This window comes from Sorex araneus, chromosome 4 (assembly GCF_027595985.1).
Source record: "Sorex araneus isolate mSorAra2 chromosome 4, mSorAra2.pri, whole genome shotgun sequence".
Taxonomy (NCBI): domain Eukaryota; kingdom Metazoa; phylum Chordata; class Mammalia; order Eulipotyphla; family Soricidae; genus Sorex; species Sorex araneus.
In genome coordinates this window covers 60,504,027-60,517,408 of record NC_073305.1, presented here as the reverse complement: position 1 = coordinate 60,517,408, position 13,382 = coordinate 60,504,027, and the positions used below count along the sequence as shown (strand labels likewise).

Here is a 13,382-nt window from a genome sequence, read left to right as displayed (position 1 = left end):
ACTGTGGGATTGTAATCCAAACATGAAAGTTTGTTAACTATCTCACGGTGATTCAAAAAAATTAAAAAAAAAAAAAAAACCCAAGTCAGCCACATGCAAGGAAAATGACCCACCTTTTGTACTACCACTTAACCCACCCTCTCCACTGCCCCCCAAAATTCTTCCTTTACAATCTCTGTACCTAAAGACAGAAGAGACACTGGGAATGGTTCTTGACATTGGGAAACCTGCACCTCCACTTCTTCGTTTCAGGTAGGTGAGTGGGGTATCACTCTCAAACACCTGCAAGGTCAACATCACATGATGCCGCCTCTCTACTTTAGGCAGTGGTCCCCAAACCCAGACACCTCTTCAAACCTCTTGTTTTAACTCTGCTCCCTGACTGCTACCTCAAAAGAGGAAACTTCCCATGTTTCCTACCTGAGTTCCTCTCTAAGAGCACTCAGCCCTGCCTTCCTGCCGGAATCTTTTTCCCTTCAGTATTAGTATTTCCCTTGCTACCAGAGGAACCACAGTCAACAATAGCCACCCTGCCGCCCAACCAGCAGCTTTAAAAAATCACATCTCCTTCCTCATCACAAAAGGCTAGATCTTTGATTCATGCTTTCTCTTGTTTGAAGTTACCGTTATGTCTTTGTTGTTCAATAGAAATCTCATCTGAAGACACTGTGTGTGCTAGATACTGGCACAGAAACCATGTAGAAATATCATTTAAGATTGCTCATCGATTTGTTTGAGCGGGCACCAGTAACGTCTCTCATTGACAGACTTATTGTTACTGTTTTTGACATATCCAATACGCAAGGGTAGCTTGCCAGGCTCTGCCGTGCGGGCTCGATACTCTCGGTAGCTTGCCCGGCTCTCTGAGAGGGTGGAGGAATCGAACACGGGTCGGCTGCATGAAAGGTGAACGCGCAACAGCTGTGCTATCGCTCCAGCCCCATTTAAGATTATATTTCTATAAATTATAAGCTATCTCTGTCACTCACCTTTCTTCTAAGAAAGGAAGAGACATTCTTTTGTTTTGTTTTGTTTTTTTTGGGGGGGCCACAGCTGGCTACTCTCAGGATTTACTCCTGGCTCTGTGCTCAGGGATCACTCCTGGTAGTGCTTGGGGGACCATAACAGATGTCTGGGATTAAACCTGGGTTGGCTGCATGAAAGGCCAAGTATTCTACCTATTGTACTATAACTGCAACCAAGAGACATTCTAAGAGAGAAGATAAAGAAAACTTCTTATTACAATAAAAAGGGCTAAAATAACCAGTGAAGAACTTCTGAAGAGGAGCCTGAGAGAGAGCCCTTTCTTCCCAAGACACCAGAAGAAACATCTCTAAGTGGGCCTTAAGTCTGACAGCAGCTGTTTTCACAGTCTCCCTTGTTCTCTACCCCCTTCCAAAGCACTCTGCCAAACAATACTCTTAAGGATCACTTAAGGGTCATTTCTCACACGTTCTGAAGAGCTTGCTACAGGTGCCCAGTGACATATCCAGCCCAGTGGGATCTGATGGGTACTAAGCTCTCAGAGCCAGCTCTGCTTGCTTCTGCATTGACCCATCCACGCGTGGGCACATAATCTCTAGCCAATGAAGACGCCATGCAGTACATTCCAGACAGCCTGGAATTTCCTGCCTAGTATGCTCACGTCACTCCTATTGACAATCCGGGCCACCAAGTATGGCTGTTCCATCACAACCCCTGCAGCTAATGTACCGGGCCTGACTATCCCCATCAAAACACTTCCCATTTTAAGAAATTATAGGCAAATTAAAAAATACATATTCTTTTTTTTTTTTTTTTTTTTTTGCTTTTTGGTTCACACCTGGCGATGCACAAGGGTTACTCCTGGCTCTGCACTCAGGAATAACCCGTGGCAGTGCTCAGGGGACCATATGAAATGCTGGGAATCAAACCCAGGTCAGCCGCGCGCAAGGCAAACGCCCTACCCGCTGTGCTATAGCTCCAGCCCAAAAAAACACATATTCTGTTCATTTTTCACAGCATCATTATATACCTTACAAGTTAAGAAAAAAATTGCATATGGGAAACACATTCCATTCCGTTCTTCAAAACAGTCTACCGTGCGTTCTTCAAAACAGTCTACCGTGAAGGTTATTTTCTCTAAGAAGCTTTCAGTTATTCGTTAAAAAGAACTGTGCTAACTGTGCTGCTGCTTCTTTTTTTTTTTCTTTTTGCTTTTTGCGTCACACCCGGCGATACACAGGGATTACTCCTGGCTCTGCACTCAGGAATCACGCCTGGTGGTGCTCAGGGGACCATATAGGATGCCGGAAATAGAACCCGGGTCGGCCTCCTGCAGACAAACACCCTATCCACTATGCTATATATCGCTCCAGCCCCTGTGCTGCTTCTTATTCTTAAAATATTGGACTATTTTCAACTTTAGATACATACCTACCTATATTTACAGCTGTAGCTCTTTCCCTCTTCCCTTTCTCCTCTCTCCTCTCTTTCTCCTTCTCTGTTATCTCTATTAATGTCCAGGCATTGCATGATGTGATTTATTCATGTTATTTTATTTAATCCTCCGATTGTAACAAAGAAGCCAAGGTTGAAAACTTGCTCAAGACAAAGAACTAACTTCCTGCAAGTTTAAATTTAAACCCAAGACTAGTTTGGTTTCAAAATCCTTCATTCTCAAATAATTATTATTTTCAGATAATAATTAGCAATTGTCGAACTATCTTTACTGATAGCCTTTAAAGTCTTAAGCAGGCAGACAATACCTTATTCATCTTTGCACTAACTTTAGTGTCCACTCCAGGGCTTGACCCGGAAGTAGAAAAAAAAAACTTTAATGATTACATAAAATACGCCTTGGGGAAAATGATGAGATGCTGATTGTGAAGGTATGACTCCTGAAACAACAGCTATCCTGTCAGTAAGCCCTGGAAGTTCTAACTTTGGGGATCACATAATAGATAATGCTCCTGCCTTATAGTTGTGAGGCAGAGAATTTGGTCCCTAGCAGTGGTGCTAGTACATAGGTACTTCTCTATATGATTTCCCTGGCACCACAACACTGTAATCTTTGGAGAACTGTGGCCAGCTGGAAATGCCCCTGCTAAAGACCTTTACGAAGTCTGTGGGCAACATCCACAGTGTTCCCCAAAACCAAAGTGTGCAACCAGCCCAATCAATATGCAATCTCCAGTCACTGCAGTAACAACAAAGGGAAGGGAGTGAAGAAATAGATCTCTCAAAGCTCTGCTCTCTTTCCAAGTCTACTGACCTATCTTGGCCTTTATCCATTATTATCTCTTACATGTGCTATTAATCCCCTGCAATTGTTTCTCAGGAAACCAACCAGTGAAGCAAGACTGTGTTACTCCTTTGGTACTGTGGCCTACAAGATTCTGAATGCTCAGGATAAGCAGGGTTCCTGTCTACAACAGCAGACTATCCTAGTCTTTTCTCTTCTACCTATCCTCTATCCATACTAGTTTCTTAGTTCTGTGACCAGCTTTGCCCTGAGCAGTGAATACTCAAGTCAAGACTGCTGTATGGATGACTCACATAAATTAGTCTCAACCCTCCAAAGTTACTTCTTTAGTTGATTTGCTTAAACAATATCTATAGTAGTACATTATTCTTCTCTGTATTAAGCATCTGTGGTAGTGAAAACAACAAAGCAATAACTTGAAGTTCTTCTCTCTCTCCAGTGAGGTCAAACTCTCTGAAAGCAGGAAATCATCTATATGGGCAATGACTGAAACAAGTGGTTACTAAAACACTTGAGGTTTTATTGAACCAAAACTGGGGACAAAACCAACTTTGAACATCAGAATATAACTTTAAACTCTTCAGGTGGCATTAAGATAATGCAAAAAAGCCTGATTTGGGCTCTTCCTTAATATCCAAGAAATAGGTATGAAGCCTAGAAGCCCAAGAAAGACTCAGATATTCATGTAACAAATAACTCTGAAAGTCATAATGGCTCATCCTAAGTGCTTTAAAAAAAAAAGGTGCATTTTTAGTGAAGAAGATGTCATAGCATTGTCATATTCATAAAAGAATTAAAAATGGCATCAAGATAGATTTAGAACTATTAAATATGTAAGTTTCAAAATCACATTGTCTTTATCCATATATTACGTTGTTAGTTTGTTAGGTCACACATGACTGTGCTCAGAGCTTAGTCCTGGCTCTCTGCTCATGGATCACTCCTGAAGGCACTCAGGAAACCAGATGTGGTACTGGGGATTGAACCCAGATCGGCTGTGTGCAAGAAAATTGCCTTACCCACTGTACTATCTCTCCAGCTCTCAGATATTTTTCTAAAGCCAATAGGGAGTAAATAACTTTAAGAACTATGAATTCACAACTATGGAATCCAGAAGGAAACCACCACTTCATACACTGATGCAATATATCTAGACACTTTATAAACGGTATTTTCCCTTGTCCAATTTTGCTAAATATCAGAAAATGCACACCATTTTCAGTAAAATTCAAATAATCACCAACATCTCATAGGTGTTCAGTGAATCGCAAGGTTTAGCTTCTAAAGGAAATAGGAGACAACAGTGGGATACTGTAACTACTTTTGCTGCCACTGGCCTTCAGTTTAACCTAGCTTTACCTTATACCCTGTAATAATGATTTTTAAATAGTTAAGCACTTACCATAATGTGATTGAAATGCCTGTGGTTTGACAACCTGATTACAGTCATTACACACCACCAAGTAGAAATCATCATGGGCTGGACAGAGACCAAATATTGGCATGTCTGCAACATAAAAAAAGAGCATTACTCACTCATATAGTTCTGATTAATATGAAGTCATTTTTGGTGGCAATGCTTTCTAAAAAAGCTGCCTTGTTTATAAAGCACAACAGGGACAAATCTTACTTTGGTGTAACAGTGACTGCAGTGGTGCTGGAGAGAGCTCAATGCACATGCTTTGCATGCAGAAGGCCCAGTGCTGATCTCTGGCATCACACTGTCCCCTGAGCACTGCCTCTGTGCTCATAACCCAAATCCAAAATACAAACTAAAAAAGGAACTTATATGTGACTGCTAGGTGAAAAATTAACTCAAATTTTACAGAAGTACTTTTACAAGTGGTTAAAATGAAATGCGCACAAAAAATTAGTATGAGGTGAAAGAGACCAATCTGTTAAAATGCAAACAGTGAAAATATTCACAAAAAAACAACTTTGCATTATCTCCACCAAGAGTTAAAGGGTAGAATCTGCAAACATGTAAAATGCTTAGCAATTCACAAAGACACCATCTAATGGTTTTATTTGTTTATGCCTTCTATTCTAGCCATCTGGTTTCAGTTCTAAGGAACAGTTAAGAAAGGAAGCAGAGATTTCACTTAAAAGTAAAAATGCTGGTTTCATCTGCATGTAACAGACAGAAAATTATCTTTATTCTCTTTTTTCTCAGGTCACAAGAATCTTAGTCCTTTAACTTGCCAGGAGTGGCCCTTGAGCACTACAGGGCATGGCCAAAATACAAATAAACTTTTTTTTTCTTTTAATTTTTGGGCCATACCAGATGGTGCTCTAGGCTTACTCCTGACAGTGCTGGGGCACCATATGTGGTGCTGAGGACAAAACCTGGTTTGCCCATGTGCAAGGCAAGCACCTTACCCCTGTATTATCTCTCTGGTCCTCCCCCCCAAAATTTTTAAACACAAATGTGAAACTAACCTATCTGTGTATATATGAAGACTAAAATTAACCCAATACGTTATAAAAAATAGTTAACTAGGTTAATAAATTATTAACAATTTAAGGAACAGAATGATGTATATCTCAGTATTTCAAATTGGGGTTGAAGCAACTATATAGTGGGTAAGGTAAGCCTTGTATGTGCCCTACCCGGGTGTCACTGACTTTCCCAAATTTTTTCTAACTGGTGATTTCATACATACTTTGCACTAAATGCACTATTTAGAATAACTACAACAAAGAATAACTAGCAGCAAATATTTTACACATCAAATTTAAAGGGAGAGAGAAAAGACCCAAAAAGCTGACAACAGTTATCTTCTTTCCTCTAAAACTTAATTTCATTCTATCTCCATTTTGGGTGAAATTGGTGATTTTAAGCAAAAAGCAATGCTTGATGAAGATGTAAAGTGGTAATTATCTTTATGATATCTAATATTTACACATGGTTATAAGAGATTTTCTCTCTCTCTCTCTTTCCTCTCTCTTCTCTTCTGTCCCCTCTCCTCTCCTCTCTCTCCAGCAATCAATCTAGAGTTGGTTTTATGCAAGGCAGAATCTGAAAACAATTTCTATACACTGAATTTCAGCAATATCTGGCTGTATGTATCTAAAATATACCAGTGAACAATCTGGTTTACGGATGCAGAAGCTGTACTCTTCAATGCTAACCTCACAGCTATCTTGGCAGTTATAATCTTACTCTACAAAGGAGAACTAACTCAGAGGGGAAGTACTTTGTCTAAGTTATTTGTTGGGATTCAATTATGACTCATAATGATAACTTGATTTAGTCCTTCTTAAAGACCACAGGAATAATGATTTCTAGAAATATCTTCCAGATTCCAATTCCAAAAAGTTGTAATGCCAGTGCCAAATACTTCTGACAGCAAAAACTGATTAGCTAACAAGTTTCTAGCGGACTACTGACTTCTTTGACTAAACTTAGTATCAAATAAACAATTTCATTAATAAAATCAACTCAATTTACTTTCATAATTAAGCTAGTCTCACTAATAAACTAGTTTGACTTTAGATAGTCCTCTGCAATGTGCTGTGGTTTCCCATAGAATTCAATGTCAAGCAATACTATTTAACATGTTATTTGAGGATAGGTAGAGAGTACAGTTGTTAAGACACGTGACTTGCATTATACCATGGGTACCACATGGTGCCCTGAGTGTTCGCTGGGTGGAGCCCTGAAGGCCCCACAGCACTGCAGATGTTAAGGTAATCCCAGGCACTGCAGAAACCTTCAATAGATCCTTGCATTGAACCATAGCCCCAAGCACTGTGAATCATAAGGAGAGGACCCTAGACCTCCTGAGCACCACTTGAGTGGCCCTAATTGTGTCCCTATTCTAGACAGTCCTACTAGCCCTTCCATTTACAAATAAGGTCATTTATTCATTTATATTGCCTTCAAACTATTAAGAAACCAGTACCATAGCAGCTGGAGAGATGGTGCAACTGGGGTTAAGGGTTCTGCCTCGCATAGAGTCAACCTTGGACCAATTCCTGGAGAGAGAGGAGAGGAGGAGAAAGGGCAGAAGGGAGACTGGGGAGTGGGGTGAGAGAGAGAGAGAGAGAGAGAGAGAATGGACCAGCAGCACCACACCAGACCATACTGATAGTGGCCCGAAGCTACTTCTGGCCTAGCTCAGAAGCTGCTTCTGGAAGCACTTGAGGAAAAATGGATCAAACCAGGGTCTCCTGCATGCAAAGTACGTGCTTTAGCTCTTTGAACTGTCTCTCTGGGCCCTGGTACCAAGTCCTTTATGTAAGAAGTCAATTTTCAAAATGTCACTTACGAATAAAATTATTTTCTTTTAAATACGATTTTTCTGAACCCACTGTGAGATTTTACAAACACTAACAACGAAACCTAGAGGGTTGGGTAGGGTCATTCTGCAAGGAAATGGATACTTCTATAAAAACTCCAAATTTATCAATTACTTAAGACTATTTGCATTTCATGATGATTTGATAATTATAAACATAGCAGATAAAGAGCATTTACTGGTTAACTAGTCTGTGACAAGATCTGTGCTAAAGCACTTTTTAAATAGTTTCATCATATAACATAATTCTTTTACTGATAGCTATCTGAACTTGTTTATTATCACTCAGGAAGAAAGTTAAAGAGATAACTGGGAGTCAATCTCAGGTATACACTCAGTTCTATTCTCCATCTCCTTAGTGTATCACCTTCTTTAAAAAACACACATGTAACACATACACATACATGTTTGCACTCGGAATTCTCCTAAAAAAATTATATACTGAAATACAGTTCATGATGTACTATGAAATAAAGTTCCTATTTTTAAAATCTAAAGCAATTTAAATTTTCCTAATTTTTTTTAACTTCCAAATATCCATATTTGGAAGGGTGTATAGCTCAGTGGTAGAACATTTGACTGCATATTTGGAAATAAGCTAAAAGATACTAAATAATTAAAATAAAATGTTTTTCTTTAATTCCCCCTAATCTGCACTGGGACATTCCAGAGGCCATAGCAACAGGAATAGTGTGTGGCATGCTGTGGCAACAACAAAAATGATTTTTATGAATCAGTATGTATGTTTCTAAATATTTCCAATGGGTAAGTTCGTCAGTTCCCCTACAAACTGATACATGGAACATGTCCAAACACAAGAAGAAAAGTTTGATCTGCTAGAGAAAATACTGAGTAGATAAAAACAAGTTCCAAGTGTGCTTTTATAAAGTCTACAAAATCTTCAGATATATAACTTAAATCATTCTGTTTGAAAAGAATATTTCAAAATTATATTTGAAAAAACAAATTTTTTAAAAAATGTGTAGGCCCTTATTCTTTCTCAGATCACTCTGATGCCCAGTTAGTGAGTGGCCCAGCACCCACATCCAGGCCATACTGTAGATGAGAGACCCCAGGCCGGGATACTAAGCTTAAGGGTTGAATTACGTACGTAGACACATGGGCATGGTGTAGAACCTCTACAGTCTCAGGTGAAATGAAAGCTCTATGCCCCAAACCAGACCCCTGACTAGAAACAAACAAATTCAGTTACTTGGGGGCTGTCACCCCCTTTTAAGAACTGTGATCGTTACCAACAAAACTGTAGTAGCCAAGTACTGTTCTTTCACAGTGCTCTAGATACCTTCCCTCTTCCACGTACTCAAACCTTACATGAAAGTAGTTTCATATTTTTTATCCAGTCTAGACGATTCCCTGGCTCTATCTAGACTCACGTATCCAACTGCCTCGTAGTGACACAGCCATTTTGGTGTATTGCATACAATCCACACAAAGCAAGCACGTTCAAGAGAATTTCACCTTTTTTTTTGGCCGGAGTAATAGCACAGTGAGTAGGGAGTCTGCTTGCATGCAGCCAACCCGGTTTAATCCCTGGCTTCCCATGTGACCCCTCAAGCACCATCAGGAGTAATTCCTGCATGCAGAGCCAGGAGTAACCCCTGAGCATCTCCGGGTGTGGGCATCCCCACCAAAAAAAATAAAAAACAAATTAAAAGAATTTTCCATGCTACCTGTTCCTCCCTTTATTTGCTCAAACTGAAAATTCAGGTGTAATCTCTAATTCTTTTCTTCATCATATCTAGCACACTAACAGGTCTCATAAGTTTTAAAGCATCATACCTGTTCCTTTCTATTACTTCTAAGTCTCTCACATGCGGTGTCTATTCAAATTCCCCTAGCCCCCTCTCTTGTTCTTCCCTCTCTTTCTCTTTCTTTTTGAAGGTCGTGGTTTGGCTCATATCCAATAGTGTTGAGGAGCTATTTCCTGGATCTATGTTCAGGACCAATACCTGGCAGTACTCAGAGGACCATGTAAAGTGTTGAGGGATCAAACTGGATCAGCCATATCCAAGGCAACCACCTTACCTACTATGCTAACTCTCTGGCCCTAAGTGCCATCTCCTCTAAGGGCTCTTCCTTTCACTCTCTAGTTTCTCTCTGAGACAGGTATTTTTAGAGGACACTAGGGTAGGACACACTATTATTATGAATCTAGTGTGACCTTGGGAAGTTCTTATTTTTTCGCTTTTTCTTTTAAGTCCACACCTGGCTCAGGGAATACTTCTGGCTCTGAGCTCAGGTATCCATCCTGGTGGTGCTCAAGGGACCCTATGTGGTGCTGAGGATGGAATAGGGTAGGCTGCATGCAAGATGAGTGCCTTTAGCTCTGCAGAATCTCTCTTATAACTTCTTTGAACTTTAATTTCTATACCTCAAATGGTGATGACCACTGTACCTAGTTAATCAGATGCTTCACAAGGTAGAAAGAGAAAAGAGATAATACATGCAAAGTCTTTGGATGGTACCTAACCCTAGAAAGTGTTGGCTCAATGTCTTCCTATAAAGTAGGATTCATGAATCCCTACTACACTGTTCAGGAAACTAAGGCACAAAGACATTAAGATTTCATACACTAATGAATGTCAGTCTTTGGACCCAGCTCTGCTAGGCTGAAGAAACCTTGAGCTTGAGAGACAGTATCTCTCAAGCATAGCTGATTTACATGGCTGACCCAGGTTCAACTCCCAGCATCACACAGAGTCCCCAGAGCCCCACCAGCAGTGATTCTTGAGTGTGAGCCAGGAAATAGCCCTGAGCACTGCCGGATGTGACACCTCTACCCGCCCCATACACAAAAAATAGGCCAGACCAGACAATCCTCCATGTTTTCCCAGAAATGTGGCCAGAGCTAAATTCCTTCCTACCACTCATTCCTACTGCAAATGCCCTGTAGTCAAGGGCTTAGTGTTTAGTCAGAACAGATCTCCTAATAGGGCCAGAGTTTCTCCCCACTTCAGTCTTCTCTACTTTGCTGCCAAAGCCACCAACCAGCAAAGCAACAATGCTACTTCTTTCTGGAAAAGCTCTACAAGCAAGTTCGCTAGCACCCGGGTGTTCCCTCCTCTCTATCTAGTCTTAATACTGGCTCTTCATTCTCAGACCTTGTCCTGTTCATCCACAATCCTACCTTTTGACTAGCAAGCTTCCTGCATCACGTAAGGCAATTTCCTCCTCTGGTATTCCCACTGTTCGACAACAACTGCCTCAAATGCCCTCTCTGTTATGTACTTAACTAATGCGATTCACACCTCTATTACTGTTCTTAACTCATTCTTTACTCACTGATTCAGGATTTCTGAATAGTTCTATATAAGTGGGCTGTAGCAGCCCTGTGTGACAGAAGACTTGCTCTTGGTAAAGTAGTGACTGGCATCTGGAACTCTTCATAGCAGTCAATTGCCCTCAGGATAAAAACTAAGACCTCTGACATGCTCACAAAGTTCTGAAAAGCTGGGATCTGCCTCTCCCAGCTGGCTTTCCTGTGTCTGACAACTCTGGTCTTTGTTCTGTCCCTGGAGCAGGCGCTGGTGCTCACTGTTTCCTGTGCTTGAAACTTGCTCTATCCAAATCTTTACCAAGCTTCCATTTTCTTTTCACTCATTTTTAGTCTCAATGTTATTCCTTAGGGATCTGGCTGAAAAATAAATGCCCTGCTACATGTTCTCAGAACACTCACCTACCTGCCACACAACACAACTCCCCACTAGCAATCACACTGAGTTCTGAAGCTTCATCTCCCTCCACTAGAAGACTCACCTTATCTATTTATTTTCCAGTGGCAGTGCCTACCATTGCCTAAACTGACAGTACGCCGCAACTACCTATGTGCTAAATATTATTTGGTGGAAAAGAGCTGAAATATGATTTTAAGTCCCTGTGGTATTATTCTAAGATTTAATTATGTCCTTTTGTCATTTAATGATAGTTATCCATTAGAATCAGGTATGGAACTTAACAAGACAAAAGTTAAGGATACAAACATTTGTCTTGAACATATGGTCCTATTCTTAGTGGCAGTTTCTTGTCAAATTTCAGTGTTTCATGATTTGATTCTCAAACATGCACACCAGCAAATATTCTCATGCTTGTGCAGTGTAGTAACTAAGAGCAGTTCTGGAGTCAGTCTACTCAGATTCAAACCACCACTCTTCTTACTAGCTGTGTGAACATGGTAAAGTTACGTAAACCTTTGAACTTCAGTTTCCTCCTACATAGAACAGTTAACAGGACTAATGCTTCACAGTGTTATTGTGATGATTCATGTACTGACCCATGGAGGGATACTCAGTTCTGAACATGTAGTAAACACTCAACAAATGAGCAAAAGACACAGAAACAAAATATAAACACATTAGAAATGTTTCCTCCAAGAGCCCCAGTTTTAATTAAGTGAACTAATTAAACTCAGGAGACTGACATATGAAACAAATAGCAATGAGCTATTTTACAATATGGTACTTGAGTTGACTACTGCTCAGGTTGACTACCACTCCCATCTCAGCCAACGTACTCCTTCCTGTAAACCAGGGGAGCAGCTAAGGAGCTGGCTGGAACTCCCACTGCATGGGGGCTGAGCCCATGATTCAGTTGAGTGTTACCCAACGGGCTAGGGCAAACCGAGATTTTAAATAAGGAAATTATATGAAATAAAGGGTCACTGTGGCATATGTTATCGATCAAAATTAAGTTAGAGGAGAGTAGTACCCAGAGCTGATGCAAATGTCAAAAATGAGGCACGAAGTACTTGTACTAGGATAATGGGGGAAACCAAATGGGAGAATCACTCCGGGAGAATACAAGCTTGGAAGACAGGAGGCCACGGACATAAGGGTGAGGCAGAGGGAGAACGCCAAAGCTGGATCTGCAAGTTCTTCCTTCTTCACTGCAGCTAATTTGAGTGCAGAGATGAAAGGAGACTCAAGTGGAAGAACTCTGTAAGCTAAGGCAACAGACCTAAAATTTAAAGGGCTAGCCTCTGGAGCCAGACTGACTAAATTCAAATTTCGGTTATATGTCACATAGTAATCTTTACCTCAGTTTCCTCATTTATAAATGGGCAAAATAATAGTTCCCACCTCACAAGTTGTTTGGAGTATGGCAATCTCCTCATAAACTCCACGCTAAAGTCTTAAAAGCTTTTTTTTTTTGTGGAGAAAGTAGGGGTAAAGGCTTGGGTACATCTGGTGGTGCTCAGGGATCACTCCTGACAGTGCTCAGGACCATATATGGTACTGATGATTAAACCAGAGCTGGCTATACACAAGGCAGGCACCTTAACCCCTGTTCATCTCTCTGACCCTGAAGTTCTACTCTTGATAATTCTGCTAAGAAGCAAATCACTAACTCTAGGGTCTTTGTTAATTCTGTTAGCTCTAACAGAACAATTTGCCTGGCTCCAGGTCTCAGCCAGCAATCTTTAGAAAAGACTTTCCTGACCACTCAATTAAAAGTATGGCCCTATGGGTCTGGAGTGATAGCACAGCGGGTAGGGTGTTTGCCTTGCACACGGCCAGCCTGGGTTCGATTCCCAGCAGCCCATATGGTCCCCCAAGCACTGCCAGGAGTAATTCCTGAGTGCAGAGCCAGGAGTAAACCCTGTGCATCGCCGGGTGTGACCAAAAAAAAAAAAAAAAAGTAAGGCCCTATTTCTTCAGTTAATTCTCTCTTCACTCACCAGTTGTTTGCTTGCAATATGGTTGTCTCTCACTCATTTTAAGCTGCATGATACACAGGGGTCAGATCTGCACAGCCTAGCACACAAGCAGGTTCTCAGTGAAAGAAACTGAGAAAGCATACAGTTAGGTTCACAAAGTCTG

General features: G+C 40.8%; 1 protein-coding gene across 4 annotated transcripts in view; it reads right to left on the bottom strand.

Moving 5' to 3' along the window:
* Positions 1-13,382, bottom strand: part of ATXN7 (ataxin 7) — a 154,877-nt gene that overhangs the window by 50,190 nt on the left and 91,305 nt on the right. For all 4 annotated transcript variants that reach the window (XM_055135023.1, XM_055135022.1, XM_055135025.1 and 1 more), the window contains one exon: positions 4,647-4,751. In XM_055135023.1, coding sequence (XP_054990998.1) covers positions 4,647-4,751 — 105 coding nt within the window. The remainder of the gene's footprint in view (positions 1-4,646; positions 4,752-13,382) is intronic.